The sequence below is a fragment of the Siniperca chuatsi genome, linkage group LG5 (assembly GCF_020085105.1).
Source record: "Siniperca chuatsi isolate FFG_IHB_CAS linkage group LG5, ASM2008510v1, whole genome shotgun sequence".
NCBI lineage: Eukaryota > Metazoa > Chordata > Actinopteri > Centrarchiformes > Sinipercidae > Siniperca > Siniperca chuatsi.
Window position 1 is genome coordinate 15466759 of NC_058046.1, and position 25155 is coordinate 15491913.

The 25155-nt window shown below is 42.4% G+C and overlaps 1 protein-coding gene across 10 annotated transcripts in view; it reads left to right on the plus strand.

The window, feature by feature from the left end:
• Window positions 1-25155, plus strand: part of mctp1a (multiple C2 domains, transmembrane 1a) — a 157973-nt gene that overhangs the window by 116754 nt on the left and 16064 nt on the right. For 5 of the 10 annotated variants that reach the window (XR_006377910.1, XR_006377909.1, XR_006377911.1 and 2 more), the window contains 6 exons: window positions 2401-2457; window positions 8430-8528; window positions 17153-17262; window positions 18059-18168; window positions 18367-18464; window positions 22619-22754. Coding sequence is in view for 4 of the 10 variants with exons in the window: in XM_044195257.1 (XP_044051192.1) it covers window positions 2401-2457; window positions 8430-8528; window positions 17153-17262; window positions 18059-18168; window positions 18367-18464 (474 nt within the window). In the remaining 6 variants the exon portion in view is untranslated. Of the gene's footprint in view, window positions 1-2400; window positions 2458-8429; window positions 8529-8602; window positions 10313-17152; window positions 17263-18058; window positions 18169-18366; window positions 18465-22618; window positions 22755-25155 lie in introns of those variants that run through there. The other 5 variants (XM_044195259.1, XM_044195260.1, XR_006377912.1 and 2 more) reach the window with 4 other exon arrangements.

Here is a 25155-nt window from a genome sequence, read left to right on the forward strand (position 1 = left end):
GAGCAGCTCTGCAGGCAATGTGAGCTCTACACGATCCTGTCAACAGCAAGGCTTTGATGCTGCCGTGCTGTAATGATAGTAATTCAAACAACATGATAATGGGGGGATAAGCAGACAAATGATATCATACACCAAACAGGTCTTAGAAAGAGAGAAAGAATGAGACAGATAGAGAGAAAGGTAGAGGGAGAGAAAGAAAAAAAAATGTTTCATTCATCGGCTGCACTGAGGTAATTTATATCCTCCCATACTGAGACAGTAGCTTCAGTGCGCACATTTAGCCGCGGCAATCTTCAGGGCAGATGACATGTTCCATGTCTTTTTATTTATTAATTTTACACTGTGTCTTATTGCAGGAAACACGACTTCTCTCTGTAACCAGAGGCAATAGAGGAGAGAAAGCAGAGCGGAGAGCAGGGGGAGACAAACGACTCTATCATTCTCTCTGTCTCTCTAGGTCATGCTTCTCCAGCTAGCTCATGCTCATTCCCTTTGTTTAAAGTTTGGAGCGTGTGCCAGGCATGCCCTAGTAAAGCCTCTGTGTGGAGGAATCCATTATGTTTGTATTTTGGCACGGGTGAAAGGATTTGGGAGGAACCATGATGACTTTATAAACAGTTATAGTTCATTTGTTTAGAGATGCCAGAAGGCTTTCATTTTACAGTATCCCATCTACATCTTTTGCCTCGGCTGAGCACAAGAATTCCCTCTCTGGTATTTGTATAGTGTAGTAGTGAATGTATTCTGTATCAATAAGGAGATTGTGAACTGTGAACAGTGAAGCTTATTTGTCTAGACACTGATGGAGTCTCAGTGAACTGGGAATAACCAGTTGCTATACAGGCAGACAGTTAAAACGAGGAGTGCTGTGCATACATGCACAACACTTTGCCCTAGTGACATAGCTATTGATAGAACATACACACACACACACACACACACACACACACACACTATTGACTCTACCCTCTCAACACTGCTGTTCTGAACTCCTCTTTGTTTGTGTGGGAAGCTGCATTTACATAAGAGGCTTATGTCACCCGCCACATAGTTTCCCCCCTTATTCCAATGAAAAACAAAAAGGACAAAAGCTATTGTCTTGTTAAGTAATGATTTTTGGATTTCTCCAAACTAGTTTGTGACGTTCTGTAGGTGGTTAGGGGGTTGTGGTGATGTTGAGTCTGGGTAAAGGTGACAATGAGAGCCGATGAATGCTTGTGGTTGACAGCTGTAGGGCTTATGATATGGGTGTTTGTTTATGTAAATTGGGAGCAACAATATGACCTTGTAGCTTTGATATGTGATTGACAAAAAGAGGGTGGATAAGAGACGCAGCAGTGATCTGTGGTTTTCTCAGTGGCATCAGACTACACACGTGAACTTGTGCATGCTCACAAAGACACACAACTCAAGTACTGTATCACTAAACACTAATCAGATATTATGCTCGTGTGTTTATTTGTTGCTTTTCACATACAGACAAAGGTCTGAGCTGTATGTGAAGGACTTCATTTTCCATACAGCCATTTTTCTGCTACATTTCAACGCCTCTTAATGTGTTTGTAAAAATTCTATTACTGAATAGGAAAACCTACAACTTGCATGTACCATTGTTATGTTGTACAGTATATGTATCCATATGTGTTTGTGGTTCTGACTGTGTGCACATAACTGTGTCTCTGTCAGTTTTTCTTTGTTGTACAGTATGTGTCATGGTATCTTGGGGCTTCAGAGCTACACCAGCTCCGGTTTCATCGGTTGTGGACCACTGAAGCGCATAGTTGCTGTTCTTTGTGACTTGCTCTCTGTGCTGCAGGCTTTCTTCTGTCTTCTCTCATGGAGCATCATTCAGTGAGAGGATGTGAAACGATAGATAGATGAATGTATAGCAATAGGAAGACTGATGGTAGAGGTGAGAGACGAGTGCAAAGGTTAAAGAGGTCAAAAGAGACCAAGCAGAATCAGAAAAAAAGAGTTCTGCTGTCTCGTCCCACTGAATGGTATAAGATTTGAATGCTTTTGTACGATGCGATTTGAGTGGATGAATAGACTTTAATCCTCAGCCCGTTGAAATTCAAAGGCCAGAGCATTTGCTTACATTTCCAGAAGTGTCAACACATTTGAACAACAGCATGTTTCTAAAATTAAATTCTAAACCATTCTGAGGATTGTGACATATTAGCACACACCAATCCAATAGTAGTGCTATCTGCATGCTTTCCATACTCATTAACAAACTCTTGCCAGACATAAGCATAACCAATCAGCTTTAGTATGCCTCTTTGGCTGTTCTGATGATGTTAACCCTTTGTTATCTAATATTTATCTGTACTATAGCTGTTACATAAACATTTTTATTTCCGTTTCTCTTTTTTCTCTTTCCTCTGTTGCAACTGTCAGCAAGCAATGGAGGACCTGCTGGAGGACGAGGATGAGGATTTTGACAAAGATGACAAGGTAATTATGTCTTGTGTCAGGGATGCACTCAAACACACATGCACACACACATGCACACAAATGCCTCAGGAGGGGTTGACACTGCTTCATACACCGGAAACACAAACAGATGAACAAAATGACTCCATCTTTCCCTCCCGTCTCCTCCCCTGTTCAGTTATTCTCACTGCCTGAGGCACAAACACATGTACAAAGATTGTACAACCTTTTAACCTTTAGAATTTTTTTCTCTGTAGGTATATACACGGCACATTCCTCACCTTTTTTCCTTGTGGTTTGCTTTGCTTTGGTCTTTTACTGCAGTTTGGTACACTGTCCTTATTTTTCCCTTCATATAACACTATGTCGAATTTATGTTACTAATGTTGTGCTTCAGCCCTGCTTCCTGAGAACATGCGCCCATATAAAGTGCTTAGTTAGCAATTTAGGTCCATTCACCGCTCCTTTATGTCCCAGTAAAACAGCATCTGGGCTTGTCCAGACACTATCAGGTAACAACAGGTGGCTGCTTTACTGCCTCCGCTCGTTTACACTGTAGGAACAGCTACTGAAACAAATGCCACTGGATAGGATACAGTACCATGTCAATGTTCCACTTGGGAATGGTAATTGAAATGGTACAGCCCTTTATTCACCAACTATGTTGTCTGGTTTTTGGTGAGGCACACTTGAAATGAAAACTATTTTCTGTATGATACTCTGGTCTGATGAGACTCGTGCAGTGTTAAACAAATTATAACTTGAGCTTTTAAGTGAAATCCAAATATTTTACTGTGAAAACCATGAACTACCTTGACTGAACAATCTGGAATCTGAAATTACTTGAGCTGATACTTGATGCCTAACAGCCACACTCCAGCAATATAAAGGTTAGTAGGCTAAGATGTGGTAAATTGCATGGTCTGTTTTGGTAATCTTTTTGGAGGAAAACTCTGGCTGTTTGCAATGGTAATTGTAAAGGCCTTTGACCAGGCAATTTGATATCTGAAAATTGTTTTGCCTGAGGACTCTCTGTATGCTGAATTTACTTATGCAACTGCAACCTTGCTACAACCTCTCCCATTTTTGAAGGGTCGTCAGTGCAAGCCTGCAACATAAGGGTTAAAAAAACACATTTATAATGCACATGGTCAAATAGTCATCCCACCAGTAAGTCGGCCTGTCAGGCAATCAGTCAGCCAGGCAGCCAGTTGGGCGATGAGCACACAAAGATACGTGAGCATTACATCCTCTCCCACAGCGATGCAGAAGCAAAGTTTCATGGTTGTGAAGTTCTAAGGCTGAAATGTACAGGGGGCCACTGACTGAAGATATGCACCAGGCAACCTTGAACGCTTTTTTTTTTTTTTTTACCCCTTCTTTACTGCTGTCCTCCATCATTGCATTTCCTACTTCCTCTCAGGGAAAAAATAAAAATACAGGCATTTGAAAAGCTGCAGATTATATGAAATATATTTTGGACTTTCATATTGAAATGAGGTGCAGCAGCAGCTTCTGTGGCCTCCGTCAGATTTGGTGCCAAACTGATTATTCCACATAAGAGGGCCTTGCTCTCTGTGCTCACACAGGGCTGGGATGCTGGATAGCACCGCCGCCACAAAGGCTACAATTTACCAACTCTGGCTTCATACATTTTGATCTATTGCTCCCCTCAACTGTTAGCATTTCATTTGAGCTGTAGGGAAGTTGAAAAGGGGGCATTTTTCTTTTTTCTTCGCCTACATGTCTCTCCCCTCCCACTCTCCTTCTACCCTTCCCTGCCTTTTTTTTCTTTCATTCTGACACACGCTCTCTCTCTTCGCTTTGCTCTCCCTCCAACCTGGTTAAGTGCAGAACAAATGGAGTTTCAAGGCTTAACAAATTTGTCTTTTACATTGGATATGAGGTCTTTTACATTGGATATGAGGTACGGCTTCAGATTGTATGAGTAAGTATGAAGGACGGGTCAAAGGAGGCCTCTTTTATGGCACAGGCCTATAGAGGAGAGAGGGAAGAATAGAAAAAGAGAGCAACAGAGAGAGAGGAGAGGGAAAAAAAAGATTAATAAATATGCCAAGGCCTCATTTTAATTGAACTTGAAGCATATGTTGCAAGTATGTACAATCCGTCCCAGATGTTTACTCCGGCCATGTGGACGGCTCTTCCCAGTGCACCACAAGGCAGCTATTAGCTGGATAACCTTTGCTCCAGAGGCTAAATGGGGTATTACATGGCCAAAAAGTAGAGCACCTGTTTTTCATTGCATAGAGGACCCCTTGCAGGCTTTTTGCCTTGGATCACCACATGTGTTTTGACTTAACAGATTGTTGGGCAGACGTGAAAAGTGTCTTTCTTGTGAGCAAGCACTGATATTAGTCACTTAATCTCAGTGAAAGTCCAGCATCTATACTAATTGATGGGGACGGCTCAGTTGTTAAAACTAAGCAGGCAGGCTGATGAAAGGTGAAAGGATGTTAGACATGAACTCGTTTTTTCTTCTTCTCCCGTCCTCCTCCTCCACACTGTGTATTTGTGTGCGCGCACTGACCTTCAACATGGAATGTTGCTTGATTCTTATTGCCTACACACACACACACACACACACACACAAAATATGTTAGCAGTGTACTGCCCCAGTTTTTAACCTCTATTTTCACAACTAATTTTAAACATGGCGGCAAGTTGCAGATGCACCGGAGATGTAGTTGTCATTGGAAATGATTGGCTTTGTTTTGGGAAATTATCTTTTCACCCAGAATGTAACATACCTTTTTTTAATGGTAGATATTTTGACTTGTCATAGCAGGTAAAGCACAGGTGTAATTAATAACATTAATGATGGCTCCATTCAATCAAAGTGACCCAGTAAGCCATGTCACTGAGTGGCATATGCAATACCAGGTGACTGGTGAAAAGTGAATAGCAGCAATTATTAATGTTATTAGTTAACACCTGTGATTTTCTGCTATGACGTCAAAATATCTGCCTTGGAAACTATCTTTTCAATGACATGGACAAGTATTCACGTCCAAGTATCTATGACTTCTTGTCACATCAACCATCCCTACACCCAAAAGACAAAACAAATACATGTTTTTTTTCTTTTAATTCTATCTAACTTATTTTAAAAATGTGTCCCTTAGTACCTTTATGAACATTTTCAATACAGGTTTGGCGGTAACACTGTGAGACTTGGACAGTGTTATATAGCAGAAACATGCTACTCATTCCTTTATTTACAGGCTACTGCCTGCAGGTGCTTCAGTGTGCAATGTATCCTGTGATGTCTCCTCTCACCTGTGGGCTCACTGTCCAGAGCTGGCATGAGACAATCACCTTTAGGCTCTGCATGGGTGTGAGTGTTTGTGTGCGTAAATGTGTTTGTGTATTTGTGTGAGCGTCTCGCTTATGTGAGTGCAGTGGCTCAGCTGCCTCCCAGAGGGTGGGCTTACAGGAAAAAGGGAGAGAGAGAGAGTGAGAGAGAGACAGACTGAAGGAGTGAGGAGATTACCCTCACACGGTTGACTGGTCACTGAAGCGCTCGTGCTCCGCTCAGCTAGGCTCCACTAGCCTCAGGAGGACCTGACACAGATAAGATACACACTGCAATCATGTCCTGCTCATGGGCTTACAGCTCGGTGCACTCCCTCTCTCTTTCTCTCTCTATGTCTATCTATCTATATCTTGCTCACACACACACACACAGAGAGAGAGACATACCACATGCCCCTTAAAAAAAATATTTTCCTCTCCCGTTTCTTGCTTATTTTCTTCTTCCCTCCCTCATGTGCAGAGTTGATGGTAAATATAGAGTAGACTTTATTTATTATCTTGAAAATATTGATCTGTAAAATTTGAATTATACTGAAATCAAAAGTCCTTTTTAATCTTATTATGGACCAATTCCCTAAGGCATTCTATATTAACCAGCAGTGAAATCTGTTTTCATCCAAGACCGGGTCCAAACAGTAACCTATTTGCTGTTTTTTCATTGTTATTTTTGACTTACTGAGGCACCAGCTGAATATAATTATGCCTATTGGGATTAAAATACAATTTTAAATAATTTAGGACTGTATGACTCATGTATAACTTGCATGATACAAAATGAATAGTTTTGATGTAGCAATTCCCACTCAACCAGTGGTCCAAAAAGGCTATAGCAAGTAGGAATGCATGTCTGGTTTCATCAGTTTTATGAGTACTGTAAAGTTGTTGTTTTTCTCTTTTGGAGATCTTATTGATGAGTCCACTGTGTATATAAGACTGAGCATACATGATCCTCTGTTTCTTCATCCCTCCTACCACACAGCCATCTTCCTACACCACAGTACCTCTTTATCCTTCTCATCTATAGTGCTGAGACAGCCGCTCTGCCCTCTGCTTCTTTCTCTGCTGTAGGCATGACACACACACATACATGTACACACACACACACACAATGGTGCACATGTGTGTGTTTATCGACGGTTCTCTGGCAAGTAGATAACTCCTGGCAAATGGCTAGTATCAGCACACATATCCGGTTCTCATCCTACAGGCCTCACAGCCATTTTCAGCTACTGATTTTACTTTCAGTATCTCTCTGTTTCTCTTTTTGTATCTATCTGTCTCTTTCTCTCCTCATCTCTGTCTCAGCTGCTGTCTCTTTTTCTGTGTATCATTAAGCAAGTGCCAAAGCTCTCTCTGTTCTATATAATGTTAAATAAGGCACACATTTTGTCTCAGTGTGAATATGGTTTAAAAAAGTTTTCTGACTTATCTCTAGATAGCATGTGGAGCTCTGCAGCACCTTCCCAAGCCCCGGTACTCCTGTCTCAGTCCCAGTCACGGCGCTACGCAGATTGCTCAGATAGCGACATGCCATAATGTAATTGGACTGAAGAGAGCGCTGGGAATTATATCAATGCTCTGGAAAAAAGTGGGACTTAAATGTTGTTCTGGGGAGGCTATTGAGCTTGTGATGCAGTGGGGTTGTCCTCAGGTATCAGGGGGGCTTTCGGCTGCTGAGGAGAATGGGAGGGAGAGACAGAGGGAGAGAGGGGAAGAGAAAAAGGTTTGAATGTCTGTGTTCTTTTCTTTTCGCCGTCTGTGAAGGATGAAAAGTGCCACGCTGTAAAAGATGCTTTTGACTTTTCCGCTTAATTTATCTTCCCATCTCACTGTCTTTTTTTTTCCGTTGTTCAGCCGAGACGCTGGTAGGAACTGCATTTTAATCATGTTTTGCTAATAGAGGGAGGAATGAAAACAAAAAGGAGGGTGAAAGAGGCATGGAGGGGTATTGTCTCTCTATGCAAAATACACTGCATTGTTTGTTTGTTTTTCCTCTTTGTCACACACACACACATCAGGTAGATCATCTCTTACTATCTCTATTCCCCCCAGATACATATCACTTGCTTTGTCTTTTGCTTTCTCTCATTTCTCCGCCATTCTCTTAACACTTTTACTTTAACTCTGGCCTTTGTTATTTAAATAAAATTTTATTTCATCTCAATTTTGTGTGGTTTTTTTTGTACTGTGGGTCTTTTTTTAGTTTTGGGCAGTATACCTATAGGTTAACACAGTTTACAGTATACTCACCACTGACACTGTAGAGATTATAGACATGGGTGCTTCTCTGGATACACCTTTGCAATAGTCAGATGGACCCAAACAAATACAAGCCTCAAATCGGTCCAGTTTTAACCCAACTATCCAATGCTGCTATTCTGAAGCCTAAACACAGATGAGTACTGAAAAAAAATCAATTATGACTCTCCTCTGCATTGCAAGGCTAAAGCTGTTTCCAGTGCAGTGCTTATGTTTACAATCTATGCAGTGCATTTGGTGAGAACAATGTTATTCTTATTTACAGGCTACAGCCTAGTTATATTGTCCAAAACATCAACTATAAGACCCCAGTTGTAAAACATCAGCATTTTTTGTTTAACCCTTTCACCTTAATTTCTCTGGGTTGTAAAGAGAAAATCTCACTGTAATCTATCCACAAGGACCCTAAACCAGGCCCCTGGGAGGACAGCCGTGATAAAAACCATATCCTTGAGGATATGTTGGCTTCCTGGCACTTTGAGTGGATACGAGCGATGGTGGTAAGTGGGCATGTGTGTGGCTCTGGCACTGACTTCTGATGATGTGTGTTGCTGTCTTCTGGTTTCCTATTTAGCTCATCGTCTGTCCGGCGGCCTCTGTCTGCCGTCTTGTCGGGCTTTGTGTACAGTACCTGTCCCCTGTCCACGTCTCAGTCAACACCTGCACGTTCAGCCCGCAACCCAACCCCACCGTGAGACCTCCGCCTCTGCCTGCTCTTTAAGGTGATGGGGGAGCTAATGGGGCTCCAGCATGGAAGGCTGCTCCCGTTTTTTTGCGTGACTTCCCTGTAGCACTGTAGACCTGTCACACTGCAAGGTGACAGCTGTAGATTGAAGTGCGACGATGTGTTAACTATGTTTTGCTGGTGGGACTTTTGCCTCTGGGGTACTAAAGGGTGACACTAGGAGTGATTCGAGTGTATTCATACCTGTTTTGGGTATAATCTGTGCAGCAAGAAGAGTCATAAGGAAATAAATCGCCTCACAGAGCCAAAAATAGACTTTTTAGATTCAGATTTAAAAAAAAAAAAACACTAATTACATTCCTCTCACAAATAATGATTGTTTTCACACCCTATGACCCCAAAGTCACTGATAATAAGCACCTAACAAGCTAATTTTCTAATGAGTTTCAGAGCCCTGAGTGTGTGCATGTGTGTGCAGTTGTCAGTGATAGGGTGATTTGAATGTGCTTGTGAGTGCTTTTTCTTAAAAGTTGCTACAGAAACAGCAAAACTATTTCATATTGCTGGAGCAAATCCCAGTGCTCATTATGCCTAATGCAGCAATGTCTACTCCCCCAACTGTTATTGTTCTGAATCACATACACACAAGCGGCTGAACCAACTGAACTTTTTGACTGATGAACTATGCATCAAAGGATTACGACGCGCACTCGTTGCACTGTAGGTGAGGAGTTCTTGTGTGTTCTCATCCACCCAAAGTAACTCTCGTCGAGACTCTCACCAAATAGGATGTTGAAGATGGCACACACTCAGCCCTCCCGGTCTCTCATTGGACAGAATGTGGAGCACAACACTTGACAGCAGTGTCGTCTGAATTTGAAAGTCAGACATGTTAGAAGGCAACCGCCACCTTTTCTTTTAACAAGAGTCATAAATCTGTAATGAGCACAGAGAGGATGCATATTTTATTTACTTTTTTGAAGACGTGATCCCTTCACTTCATAGCGATGCACTCTCGCTCTGTGTTTTTTTTTTTCTTCCAAAACAAAGTTTAAAACAGTGGATGCTACAGCTGTTTCTATTGCCTGTGTCTCTCTGAAAATGTAATTAAAGGTACGCCAAAGTTAGCAAGAGTTTTACAGACCTAGGTGATGAATCAGATGTAATTTAACCCCAACAATATGATTTAATTAATGAAGACAAATGGTTAAAAATCTTAATTAGAAAAATAGAAGAGACTCTTGTGAATACATACTCCACCTTACAGAATTAAAAAAGTGTCTTAAAAATAAATGTATTTTCTAACCTAATTACCTCATTTCTGTACCTTATCTAAAGATATAAGAGCCTATTTGTACTCTCATCTTGAGGTATGGTCAAAACAAGTTAATCCAGTGCAGTAGCATATGTTTTAAGCCAACCCAGACAGACTGAGACAAACAGATAGACAGACTGACAGACAGATGGGGGGAGATGGGCTGGAGCAGCTAAACCAGGCCAATAGAGGACAAGAGTAATGTTGTCCCATTCATCACAAACTGCCAGACTGGATCCTGGGAAGGACAGGGGAAGGAGAGAGCAGGAGCAGGGGAGCAGAGGTGAGGCAAAGTGGGGGAGAATTGGGCAGGCTGGGGGTGCAGGGTGGGCGGGGGTCGGGTGGCGTTCAGCAGGAGGCGAGGAAGGGGAAGTGATCAAGTGCAGAAGTTGGGGGGTGGTAGTCATTTATGTGTGTGTGCGCACGCGTCGACCTTGAGTCTGATGGAGTGGCTGGTGTGGTGGAGGGGATGAGAGCCCCCAGGGGGAGATGGGTAAAGATGATCAGTGGCAAACAACCTCCTGCCACCCAGACACATTAGAGACCCGCACACTCATAACACCAGAAACCTTTCTCTTTAGGATAGGAAGCAGAGGTCAAACTGAAAATAAGTCACCACCACCTCTTCCTTTTATTTCCTCTTTCTCTCCCTCTCTTTTATATATGTGTATATTTATCCTCGCTATGGGACTAGGCTGGGTGAAGAGACTAATTAGTACTAGAGAGCATTATGTCTGTCTGGTCCACCTTCAGCTGACAGTTGTAACTGGAGTTTGACTTTGGCTTTGTGGGAGTAACCCTCAGCACACAGATATTCTCAAAGAAAATACACATATACACACACTCCTCACGTTCATCCATTTGGGCCTATGGGAATGGGACGCCCCTTCACATCTTAACGTGGTCTTTGTGTGTGTGAGCCGCTTGATGAGGGCCAGGAGGACGTGCAGCGTATCTCAACACCCTAGTTAAACAGATATTTATGTGTTTATGATAAAAAGAGAGGGAGGGAAATAGAGATGTATTCCCCACATTTGCTCATGGATTAGTTGTTGTATGGGATAAATTATTTATTAAAGCCACAGCCTAAAAAAAAAAGAGAAAAAAAGGAACATCTGCTTCTTTCATGTGGCGCTGGCGAGGTGCCAGGTTGCATGGTGGTATCTGAGGCCGGTCACAGGGCCTTTGTCTCGTTTTGTTGTCATTTCCTGACAGAGGGGAGATGTTCTTCTAGGCCACTGGGTTCCCAAGTTTTTTTTCTTTCCTTAGGGGCCTCTCTTAACTCCCAGTGGGTAAAATCTGTGACTCGTGGCTTCCCAGTGGAGTTGGTAATACTTGGAATAGACTTGGAATAGACACCAAACATATTAGTTTTCATTTTAAGGGCAGTTATTGGCTTACATAATGTGCCTCTGTTTTAGGAGCTGAACTATTTAAATGGTCAACATGAGAGATAAAAAGTACTCCGTGCTGCATTTGACTCGCTGCCAAAAATGTCCATCATAAGAAATAATTTTATTTATTTTACTATGCCTGAAAAAAGGTTTCCCAATGAACAAGTAAAAATTTTTAATTCTGACTTTACTAGTTTACAGCTTTGTAAACTAGTAAAGTCAGAATTAAAAATTTTTTTTTTTAAAGTTACTCACATTTAATATGCAATATAAATGAATTGTGTCTCATTGTGCTTATTAACAAGAATACAGCAGTGCAAATTATGAACTATCACCTATTAGAATATCTTTGATTATAAATGAACTAATAAAGACTTTTTGGAGCATTTTGCAATGTACCTATTATACATATTCTTGCTTGCTTCATTTTAGAAACGGGCCATCTGAACATTTAACTGTTTTGACTCAGAATTGTTACTCATGTTTAGAACCAAACAGAATACTACTAGATTGAACTGAATGCCACCAGTGAATGCAAATGACCCAATGAAAGCCTCCTTTCCTACCAGTGAACTGTGTTGCACTTTCATCAATCACTGTATTATTTTTAGATTTATTTAATTGTAGTAAGTCAAATATTCAGCACATAAAGTTTTAAGTATACAGTAGGTACTAATTGTATGCACTATTTATTATTCTGTCATTCCTAATTCTTGCACAGGCTTTGGAAATTGAATTTGTGTCTCCCTTAAAGCATTCCTCAACTTGCTCAACTTTTCAGTGTCTCCCCCCCCCCAATTTTCCTGGGGTGGAAATGGGCGGGATGCCGACTCCCTCTGCAGTTACAAAATCAACAAGAACGCTTTCAGATGCCCTCTGGGAGCCACATATTAGCATCCTGTCATGTTTTATATGACATTTCAATTTTTACTGTGCTGCCAGAGTGAGAGAGGCAAAAAGAAAAACAAAGAAAAACAGGTGCAATTTTAGCACAGCAGCAGTGAGCAGCAGCCACTTGTGGTTCATACTCATTTCGTGGTGTGATGGGATGTATGCTGCTACATTATAACGGTTAGGTTTATCATTTTTATGGTGTAACCCAGCAGGGAGAACAATGTGATCGGAGGTTAAAACAGTCTCAAATGGCTCTCTCTATTTCCACCCAGTAGATATAGGACAGATATTTGAGTCCATCGTTATAGGCTAAGTCCTCAGTGACCTCTCTCTTGTTTAGCTCTAGGCCTTGGGTCAGTGAAGAACAAACTGTCTTTGCAAAGTTTACAACTGCTCACTTGGCACTTTTGCATTTAGATGTACTCTGCCATGATGCTGTCTCTCTGAAAGAGAAATGGAGCATTCGAGTACACAGAGGCATTGTGCATCTTTCCTTTGTTAAATATTTAATCAAGTGTTTCAAGGAGTTTACCACATTTGTTTACCACAATTTACCAGCAAGTGCAATGTGGTTAGCCTGACTTGGCTGTTTATATGTATGTGTGTATGAGAGAGTGTGTGTCCCTGGACTCACTGAGGGTTGTTTCTCCTTAACGCAGGCAAACAGCTCGCATCACTTTAACGAGCCTTCCCGCCTCTGTCTTCCCTGATGGGAGCAATCCCGTGATGCAGCCTGCTCCACACAGTTGTACACAGGGTGGCTCAATGCTGAACTGATGGGTGCTTGGCTGAGATTTCATATCACACTCCACACATCCAAACAATGATGCAAACTTTGGACATAACCACAAAAGATGCATTTATTGTCTTTAAACTGCATACATGCAATTAAAATCTCTCTCTGCCAACAAAGGACACCGGATCACTAAATATTTCTGCTGCCAACCTGATGAGAGTTAATTGATGTCAAAGAGTTTCTTCTGCACATAGAAACATTTTATTCACAGCATAAACAGATTGTCTGTTTTTCATTTAATACACAGTAGTATGCAGTTCTTCTGACTTTACCCTGAACTCACATCACACTCTGAGCGGCCCTGACCCTTTGCTATACAGTAGATTATAAAACAAATGATTTTCTGAAGGATGGATAGACCATCACACAGGAAAAGACAAAGAGAATGAATAATAATGACAGAGACGTCTGTGAAGGCCCCAAGATTCCTTTGTATTTATATTAAAAAGACACTCTAGAGTATGCATTTCAGAGACACAAATTACTGATGTTTTGCATTAGCAGAGTACTGATAGTCATGGGCATTAAAACAATTAATTAAAACAGTATGTATTCTCTCTTCTTATATATTCTGTAAACCCACAACTGGGGATTCTAAATATATTCTTGCATATATTTTGTACTCAATTAATCTGCTCCTACTGTACTGTAAATGCAATCATTTTACATCCTTTGTATGAAGCATTTGGTTTATATCAAATGTAGTTATTCCAGAAAGCAAGCCATAGATCTTTAGGATTAATCTCAAAATCAGATTTGTTTTATTTCTTAAGTCCATTTAATGACATTGCACATAGTGGTATATGTACTGTACTATATTTCGTATATAGGCAAACATGGTATGTCTACCTGACAGAAAAGTATACCTATCATATCTATATAGATCCAGGCCTTTCTTACTTGATGAAATCATCAAGAATGAATGTTCTGTCATGTGAATGCAATGACACAGAACTGGCAGTTACTGTAACATGTCAGTGTAACACATTGCAGATTAACCTACAGTTGCAGTCTATTAAAATGCATGATGCTAAACTCATTAGGCAAGCCTATTACACTATTTGTCTGAATGATTCAAGCCATGCAGCATCATCCTTGAGAACACTGTTGTCAGAGGTGCTGGGATTTGTAGCATACTTTGAGCATTAACATGACTTGCAACTGTAGCCAAGTCAAAGCAAGAGGCCTCAGAGATTTCATTTTATTAGCCTTGCCTTCAGGTCTCCAAACAAACCCACTTAGTCTCTCTGACAGACACAGGAAGAGACAGATGGGAATACTGGCCCTCAGTCTCCTGTAAAGTGAGATTAGAAGCTGATCAGGGCTGGAAAACCATGTTCTCATCACCTATCACATGTGAGCTAGTGGTACACACACATGCACACAGATTCCTCATGAAACCACAGAAAGTCAAGTAAATTTTACTTATATAGCACAAATCACAAATTCGCCTCAAGGGGCTTTACAATCTGTACAGCATATGACACCCTCTATTCTTAGATCCTCGAAAGCATGACAAAACTGAGTCCTTGATTTAACTTATTATACTAGTGTGCCTTAGAAAGGTCACCTCCCTGATTCAAACATTTCACCATTTTGGTAAAGACCATGTCAACAGAAAGCTTCCTTTAACCTTGACTGTGATGTGTGAATGCCATGTCTCTCTCCTCATCTTTCTGTATCAATTCCCTCTCTATCAACGATGACATTGCAGTCTAAAACAAACTTGCTCAGTAGAGAAACTGCTTTTAGAAGTCAAGGGCCCTCATTCTATAATCTGTGTCGGGGTATAATATCGTTTGTAGAGTCACACAGCAAGACCAGGTGTGCAGATCAACCTTATCTAATAGCTGTAGGGTGTGTGTGTGTGTGTGTGTGTTTGTGTGCATATTAGGTTCCATTATAAGAACAGGTTGCCTGGCTCCATATGTGCGCAGTGTGCGGGGAAGCTGGGAAAACAAGGTTCTCCGTGGCCCTCTGTGTTATTGCTACCTCCCGCCTCCCCGAGCCGTGTTTGAAGACAGGAAATACGAGTCAGACCTCAGTCCGAGGGGCATGTGGCAATGGTTTATACTCCGATGACCTCTGACCTATCCTCTCCACCCCCGCCCGCTCTCTCACACCACTCCCCCGGCCGTCAAACACTCTCCCCTGAGTCTGGTCCCGAAAATAAAACGGCCTGACCCGGCCCAGCCCGGCTCGACTCGGCCTTACCCAGCCCGGCACAATAGACCCTGCGTTCTGAGATTTGTTTGAGCGAGCAATGAAAAACAGATGGATTCTGAGGAAAGGACTGAGAAGAGGAGAAAGAAAGAAAGGGAGTCTTGTAAAATATTTGCGAAGAAAAATAACCCAGGGACGCTGTCTAATTATATCTATTTGTCTTGTGTGGTTTTGCTGGGGAGGCCATGTGGTCTCCCTGACTGCTCCATGGTTCATTTTTCACATTATCTGATCCTGGATGGAGAGTAAAAAGAAGAAGGTGGGTTTTGGGGCAGTGGGGGTGGGGTGGACGGGTGGCCTCTGGGGTCCTGGAGGTTTTTGACTGCTTCACTGTCTTTGGGTATAATCATAAGGATTATTCAGAGTTTTACTTCTCTAAACTAACAATGTCCATCCATCTTCATCAATAATATAGCCGTTGCTATACATGCTGTTCCTCTAAGAGAAATATTTGGTGGCCATGTAGGGTTATGCCACAATCTTTTTGTTTCTCTTAAACTTTTCTTACTTAAGCTATATCTTTTTTTTGTCCATTTTGCAGTCAGTTAACTTCAGTTCTTCAAACAGCTATGTAATATCCTTATTTTTCCCAGCTTCATGAGATCCAGATTCTTTCTTATCATATCTATGAAGGTTTCTGGCATCATTAATTCAGTTTTTTTATTCGCAAGTGTTCTTCTGCTCAACAATAGGGAAGAAGAGCACATCAATTCATCCACTGACAGACTACCAGCAAACCCCCCCCCCCAAAAAAAAAAAAAATAAAACAAAAAAACTAACAAATACCAAAAATGATTTATTGTCTGCATCCTAGTGTGGTAACGTACTGGAACTGGATGATCTTATGAATATTAATCAAAGTCTTCTCCTCTGCCAGTTTGTTCAAATTCCCTGCTATTACCATATTACCATATTGTTAACTGACCACCCATGATAGTTCCACTGGACACTCTTGTAACTTTCTTCTGATAATAGACAGTCCTCCTCTTCTTGTTATGCCCCTCGTTTGTCTCCTAAGCATGTCCACCAATCACATTGAGTCGCAACCAGTCTGCGTGTTGATGTCCTCACTCAGCCAACGGCTCCCGATCACTCTCTGTCACCTCATTCTGTCCAGATCCATCCTGTCCCTGCCTGTCAGTCAGTCAGCAGGCAGCTCGTTGACTGTTGCATGACTTCTTAAATTCTTCACTTTGTTTCGAGGGGGGGGTGTAGATATTGCTTGCCTAGTTTGTGGTTTCTCCCCCACTCTACACAATATTCTCAAGTTCTCAACCATCAAAAGTTGAAAAGGAAGAGCTCGTCATGGTGGGTGACGGCTTTAATAAGGATGATAATGATGTCACGGCTGGTGACATCATCACAGTGTGCCAGCCAGCAGAACAAAAGAGGGCTCTGCCCGGTCTTCCTAGCTGTCTTGGCAGCAGCAGCAGAGAGAAAGAGTGCCCAAAGATTGATGTATCCATTTGGCTTTCAGTTTAATTCTGCCTCTCTATTTACATATTCAAATTTTCCCATGTGAGCTTTGGTAAGGAGGAAAACATTTTGATTTGTTCTGCCGACTTTATATCTCTATTACTGACTGGAATTAAAGCACTCAGTCAGTTCATGCAGAATATCCGGTGATTTGGCTCCCCATTCCAAATTTTTGACGCTATTTAAAATGTATTGTTTTCACAAAGATGCCTGTTCCCAGCCTCTATCTTCTTTCTCTTCTTTCTCTCTCCTCCCCTCTCTTCACTGTCTCTCTCCATCTCCTCCTCCGTTACCCTCGCTTTCTTTTTCCCTCGTCTACATCTCTATCTGTCCTCTTGCAGGACTCGGAGAGAAAGGGCTTCATGAACAAGCTCTATGCCATTCAGGACGTGTGCATCAGCGTGCAGAATGCACTGGATGAAGTGGCCTCCTATGGCGAGAGGATAAAGAAGTGAGTCGTAAGCCTTCTCTTCGGCACCAGGCCCGCTCCGCTCTGCTCTGATCCGCACGTCCCAGTGCTTTTTTTCTGCACTGCCAGGTTGTCCCGCTTCCCCTTTTCAGCCTGAGTATAACTCAGTGCTGCTCTCAGGAAACACTGCCAGCATGACACCCAACCCTGAGAGACAAACACACAGGCTGTCTGTCTTTATGTCCATCACCATCTCACTTAACCCTGCATGACCTCTTAACTTAATCATCTACATAGTAGCGTAAACACACACACCTCTGCACATGCGCGCACACAGACACACACACACACAAAATCATTTATTTACTGTACACACCTGCATATTCAGGTGCCCTCACTTTCACAAAGATACATACAAAGCAAAGGGAAGGCAGGAATTTTGTTTTAATTAAAAGCTGTAGTAAAAAAAAAAGGCTACAGGTTCCTTCTTCAGTTACAGGTAAAACATTTTAAATCAAACTGAATCATCTGTGACCTGTGTTTCTGTAAAGTTGAGAGCATTTAACTGATTATATAGTGTGAATTGTATTGAATCATAGCCCATTTTCACCCTGCAAAGCTGACTTGTAAGACTTTGGGTGAAGTTATTTCCTTCTGCACAGTTCCAGTGAGTGTGATGAATTTGTAGTGCAGGGGCATCCAGATGAGCTTGTTTAGGTTAAAAAGTATTAAAATGCCCTCCCAGACTCCACGTTCTACTCTTTCTCAGCATGTTTGGCTGGACTGAGCTTTGCCATGTCTCCTAATTTTCACAGTACCTTTTTTCCTCTCTTTGCAGCACATTCAACTGGACTGTGCCTTTCTTAAGCTGGCTGGCCATTGTGGCTCTCGGAGTGGCCACCACCATCATCTACTTCATCCCTCTAAGATACATTGTATTAGCCTGGGGTGAGCTAATGTCAACATCATGTAATATTTATTTATATGCTGCTTTTTATGTATTGGGGAAAAAAGCACAGTCAGACAGTGTTTTCAGAGTACAACCATAAAGGCTTTGACAACTTGTACGACATAGATTATGTGCTGATGTCCACCTCTCTTTCCCAACTCTTCCATACCTGCCCCCACCGTTTTTCTCTCTTACAGGGGTGAATAAATTCACAAAGAAGCTGCGAGACCCTTACACCATTGATAACAACGAGCTGCTAGACTTTCTGTCCAGAGTGCCCTCAGATGTACAAGTGGTGGGTGAACTTTCTACTTTCATCTTTTATATCTTTTTGACAACACATCTGTCAGTTCCAGACATGGGCAAGGGTTAGGGCTCCTTTTATTATCTCCTCTGTCTCTAAAACTCTAACTCTCAGCTGTTGGCTCCTCACTGTTGCACTTTTCATGTAGGGTGAACTGACTATTCATTTTTTTAGCCACGCAGACATCTAATCTAATTGTTTCAAAGTCGTTTCTGTGTTTTCCTATTAATAGCATCCTAGTCTAATTCAATTTCCACATACATAGCTGGAGCTGTGTAATAAGATAACGAGGTTAAGTGAGTTTAGTGCCCAGCATATAACTAGGTTGATTGACTCCATACACGTACACTCACACACAATTACAGTTAGCTGTTGTTTCCCAGCTATGCTAGTAATTGGAACAGAGTGTAAACCAACAGTTAACCAGCCCCACGCGGTTTTGCTTCTACATTAACCGTGAGATCAGATTAACTTTGTGGCTGAAAACTACAGATGTTTCGTTAGGTAAAATATAGGTGTGTACATGTGGGTGTGTATGTGTGTGTGTGTATGTTAACTGTAACGTGCTGTGCTGCTCAGGACAAAGTGCAGTTTAAACTGCAATTAAGCGGCAGCTTGTGAAAGTCATTCTGTTATCCTGCACCGATGGTGTCCGCTGTGGCCGTTAAGCCCTGCTGTGCTGAGTTCAATACACACGCACATGAACCCACAGATACACACATGCAGGCTGAGACTGAACGACCCGGGGCCTCTGATACGACCAATCCCCTGCCACATCATCGCTGACACACTTCCTCTTTGATTGCTTGTTGCCCACAACTTCTTTCATCTTTACAGGGTCATAATCCTTGCTCCCCTACACACCCCTGCCAACCCCCCGTGTTCTCCCCCCCGTGTTCATAGTTTACTGGGGCCTGGTGCAGCAGCAGTCACAAGGCAGGTAGCCATCGGCTTAAATGAGCCCAAGCTGTCCCCTCTGGTGAAGTGTAGCCACCTTACACACCTGGAGCCTGGAGGAACGGAGTGGTGAAGGGGCCCAGCCCCGGCAGGTCTGAAGCCTTTACAAGGCCCCTAATGAGGGCCTGCTGGCTAGGGAAGGTGGGGGCAGACATGCAACTCTGGTCTGGTGCCCGTGCTGCTGGAGTTGTGCCTACTGTATAAGTAATACTGTAAGTGCTACTGTAACGGTTATTGCTGCAGCTGTTGGTATGGTAATTGTTGCCAGGTTTCACTGACAGTTTGGATCCTTACCGAGTAATGAGTGTGAAAGACCAAGGGAAAGGGGTAAGAATAGATTTCAGGGGAGGAAAGATGAGAATGGAAATAGAGAAACAGGAGGAGGAATGAGGACAGAAAGTAAAAGTGATCGATCGTTGGATGAGATGGAGTTTGATTATTTAGGGCAGGGTAGTCTTGTTTGTATTAATAAGATAAGGTCATTGAAATTTAGATTCACTGCTCAGTCAGCTGATAAATTGAGACCTGCACTGATCACTTTCTCACCGAATCCAAAAGTTAATTTTCTGCAAAGACACACTACTCTGCGGTCGTTGGCTAAAAACAGACCAGAATGTTCTGCTCTGTGGTGGTGGGTTCACCTCATTGCCTGCCCCCGCCTTACTGGGTCAAAGCTGTCTGTGGGGATTAAGCCCTTTAGGCTCTCGGATGATGCACAGAGGTGCTGGGGTCCAAATGGAGCGTCCCCTCACGGGCACGTGTCCATGGCACCCACTGGCATTGGTACAAGGGCCGACTATGCCTGATACCCTGGATGACTAATGAAGTGCTATTTCAGGGCCCCTGTTTAACTAACACACACACACACACACACACACACACACACACACACATGCTCTCCCAACAGTAGTGCATGTGAGGTTGGTTGGGGGTGTTTCTGTGTAGTGTTACGCATCATTTGGAGGTGTTTCAGTGCAGCCAGAACTGATGAGGTTCTAATGACTTTATAAACAAAGGGCATCCACACTGGGCCATAGTCCATCATAACTTATGTAGCTCTACAGCACCACCCTAACTGTGGAACAGCTTTTGGACTCTCATTGTTTTCTCATCTTTCATTTCTCTTCATAGTGTACAAGTACATAAAAGAAACTTTGCATTAAGTGGCAACAACACTAACTTCTCATCAGTTGTACAGTTACGGAAGGTACTTTAGTCTTGCAAACCAAGCTCTTTTATATGAGTGACACTTGGCCCCTTACAGCACTGTCAAACACCCTTTAAAAACTAAATCCCCAGTGGTGCATGGAAGCCGCAACAGGCAGAGTTACCTTTTTACCACCTGAACAGTTTACTTAAATCATTATGTCCCTCTGTGAGCAGCAATGTTAAGGGCTGGCATGGTATGTAGTGCATTCGTGAAAGAGTCACTGTTCCTCTCAGGCCAACAGTTTCTTGTATCTGGTTTGGATCTTTTACCAGCGTAAGCTATCATTACGGTCATTATCAGGGAATCCTTCATGTCCTCTTAAACAAGGCCAAACTGAGCACCTTTATAGTGCTAAGTATTCCCTACCTGGCGTTTGGGAGGTGTCAGTGCACTAGTATGTTTTACGACACCATTAGCCATGTGGGCTAGGGAGTGCATAAGTAGGGCCAAGGCAATTAGCATGCCAAGTGGCCCTTTATGATCGGCGTAAAGGAGCTGGATCAAACCCCCTGTACAAAAATAAGCATGAATTCCAATTTAGCGCCTAATGAGCAGTGGGGAGTCGGGTTAATATTTTTAGACAACATTTATGTTGGGAATGAAACCTCATTGGACATACAGGGGTCAATGGCAGGATAGTTAAAGGTTGAAATGTTGCCAGATGCCATCACTTACATCTGCCAGAGGTCTCCGTCTCTCCTTCGCTTTGTCCTTCCCCACTTTGGTGACAAATTTTAACATTTCACTGCCAGTGGCCAATTAGTCACTATTCAATATGTGTCGTGCCACAGCAGCTAATAGGCAAAACTTTCCTTACTTTGGCTTTTTTTTTTCTTTTTTTTTTTTGCTGCTCACTGGTTTATGTCACCTTGACATGCCTTTTCTTTCCCAACAATAGATGTGAATGCTGAATCCTCCGATCTGCACGTGTGTGAACTATACACAATAGTGTTTCCCTGGAAACATTTAATAACCCTTATGCTCCATTAGGTGTCACATGAGATGAAACCCGCTGAGTTTTGTGCTCTCTGGAAAGGACTAGAAAACAGAATAACATAGTATCATTAAAATGTTGCTCCCTTGCCTTTCTTGACTTCATTTATTTACTCGCCTATTTGCCTTTTTTTGCTCACTGTCACCCACCTTGGTTTCGCCTTGTCTGTCTGCCCACACTGGCATCATCAAAACACTGTCAAAGGTTCAATGTGAGAGGGAGAGAGAGAATGAGAGACAGTGAGAAAGGGAGAGAGGAGCAGGTCCCAGGATGCTTTGTGGGTAACACCGTTAAACGAAGCACGATGCATGGTACACGGCGCCCCTTCAGCAGAGCACACTTCAAAGCCTGTTTTGCACTTGTACTGTCAACATTTGGGAGAAGAGAGGAGAGGAGCGAGGGTGGAGCAGCCTTTGAGCAGCGCTGGGTCTTTACCCACTGCCTCTCCTGTCGATGTTCCCTTTAAGCTCCCCACTCACTCTACCAAATATGTGCTCGCTGCATTACCACACTTTTTACTTTCACCCAATTCCGGTTTCTTTTATTTTGCTAACGTCCCACTTTCTCCTCGCCTCCTCTGCCTTTTCTTCTGTTTTTGACTTTAACTAGCTCTTGTTGTCTGCATCAGTTTGGTGACTGTTTGCTTCTGTGTGTGTGTGTGTGTGTGTGTGTGTTATTAGGTGAGGTGAGCTGGGGAGCCAAGGGTATATAGCATCAGGCAGGCCTGTCACCTGTAAGGTGGAATTGAACCTGTGACGCATGAGCCCCATTTCTCTTGGCTGGCAGCTCTTCACAGAGAAATCTCCTGTTTGATTGAGATATCATTTTTTTCCTGCACCCTTGCTTTTTGTCGATCCCCTTCGCTACTCTTCATGAGAAACAAAACCCTACTTTCTACTGACATGCAAACTTTTCAAAGAGTTTTGTTTGGACAGGAATGTCAACGCGCAGAATTAAATTGCCTCTTTCTTTTTGCTGCTGTAGGCGTTTGGCCGTATAATGGGACCAATAACAGCCAGTGATCCTGTACAGTACCTGTTCTACTTTTGGATCCTTGCTTGAATCTTGCAGCAAACAATGAGTCAGAATGAATTGCATATGGAGAAACATTTTGATAAAGGTGAATTTTTTTGTGAATTTGCTCGCAATAATTTGATATTAACAGATATATGTCCATGTAACTACATTACATGCAGACATGCTGTTACGTCTTCACTCATTCAACCATGCACCACTGTCATTGATCGCAGTCAATGCTGGCATTCTCTCAGGACTGTCATGGTCCCCTAACGAAACTACCACTGCACACACACACACACACACACAGATGGGGCCACATAAACCCCTCTCTGTCCCCTGGGTTTTTGCTCCGTTGTCTGCATTAGTTGGCAGGGCTATAAAAGGATCCACACCCACATGAGAACAGTATCTGTCATCACCCGAGTGTCTAGATCTCCCTCTTTCTCACCCAGTGTCTTCTTCACTCATTGTTTTCTCTCCTGTTCCCTTTGTTGGTTTGTCCCGCTCTCTGCCCTTCCTTCCCTACATCTTTCTGTCTATTTCTGTCCCTTCTTTCTCTCGCTTCCCATCATTCCTTTTCTTCCCTTGTTTTCTCCACCTGTATTATTTCCTCATCACTTTTCAGACTTTCTCCTAATCTCTCTTCTCTCTCACTGTATCCAACAAACCAGTTGTATTTGTACAGCTGTTTGGTAGGATGTTAGTTTGCCTTGTGGACAGTGAGGAGTATCCAGATCGAAATCAGTGCAGTCTGGCTGCCTACTGAGGCGTAGAGAGCAACACATGCTGGCCTAACCACTCTGTAAGCACCTTAACGAGACATTGGTGACCACCACTGTGAGACAGAGGAATTGAAATACCCCACTGTATGTGTGTGCAGTGTGTATGTGTACATTCTCTTTGCTGGTATTCATATGTGTATGCATGTATCTTCATTATTGAGCACACACGCATGCCTCTTTGCATCTCAGATTTGTACATTGCAAGCCGAGGATACTGGAAGGCATCATTGAAGCGGCAGTGGGAACCAGTAGAAGATGGATGATAAAGGCTCGTTCCCAGCCAGTGCTGAGAGACGCTGCTGTTCCCGTCCACAGCAGACAGACCCACCATGAGACAGAACAGAGAAACCATATTGACGTCAGTTTGTTGTCTGCCTGGAGAATCAGAGAGGGTGTCAGTCAGTTAGACAGGCAGAGTAGCCTACAGTACATCAGCCTGGGAAGGATCCCACAGACGATACTGGCTCTTTGGTGCTGTGACTGTTAAGTCATGTTTTTTTTTTCTATTAGTATTCTGATTCAGTGGCTAGTGCTTGTCAGTGTCTTGAATCTGTCTAGGCTAGCGACTGTATTTGTGTGTGTATGCACAGTGTGTGTACATCTAAAAGTGAGAGACTGCCAGAGTGACAGTCTCTGGTTGTTGACGCTCAGCCACTGTGATGCTGTTGTGTATTGAGTGTCCATCACTTAAGAGCAGTTTCTTTCTAAGCTCTGTTCACCATCTTTGCAAAGCATCACATGAAATAGGAATCAGTTACATTGGGGAGAAATAGGTGACAGTGATAATGCTGAAGAGATTGTAATGTGCCACTAAAATGTCTGTTACTTTTTTAGTGATACAATAGTGATACAAAAGTAGTCATTAGATATTCAATGTCATGGTAAATTATAGGATTATTATTATTATATATTAATATAAGCTTTCTTGCCATGAGATAGATGAGAAGATGGATACCACTCTCATATGTCCATTCAATATGAAGCTACAGCCAGGTTGAACTTTGAACATATTTAGCTGACACATGTAAGAGTGGTATCACTCTTCTCATCCAACTCTTGGCAAGAAAGCAAAAATGTATTTCCCAAAATGTCAAACCGTTCCTTTAAGTTTGGGCTAAAGTAGGGCCACAGAGTATGTAAACATGCAACAAATCAGTGAGTTTTGGTCAGCTTATACTTGGATAAATGTTAACAAAACATAACATTTAAAGAAAGTAAAATCCTGCTTTTTAAAAGCTGTATAGCTCAACGGGTACAACATGGCATTAAGATTGTCTTGGTGGGGGGCTTCCTTGTTATCAGGGGTGTTTAAAAAAAAAAAAAGTATGCACACGTAGTGGTGTGTGAACTAAAGTGTCAAATATCTTGTGTCACACTTTGCAATCAAACCATGTCAATGTTGAGGTGTTTCCTTCTGCTGTCCTTGAGTACATTTTCTTAATTAAATAAAGGAAACTAGAAATTCTGGACTTTCCCCCAGCTGTCTGTAGCTGAACTGGTTTAAGTCACCCTAAGCAGTATTAAAACAAGTTGATGATGGTGTTCTGTACCTAAGGGCTGACAGGTCCTCCACCTGTCTGCAAGAAGACAGATGCCTCATCAGGTCAGGTCTGCTCTAGTGTCTTCTCATTATTGAGAAGAAGAAAAAGCTCCACATATTCAGACTGCTTTCTGATGGCTAATTGCAGTTCAGCCAGCCTGAGTGGTGAGAGAGCGATG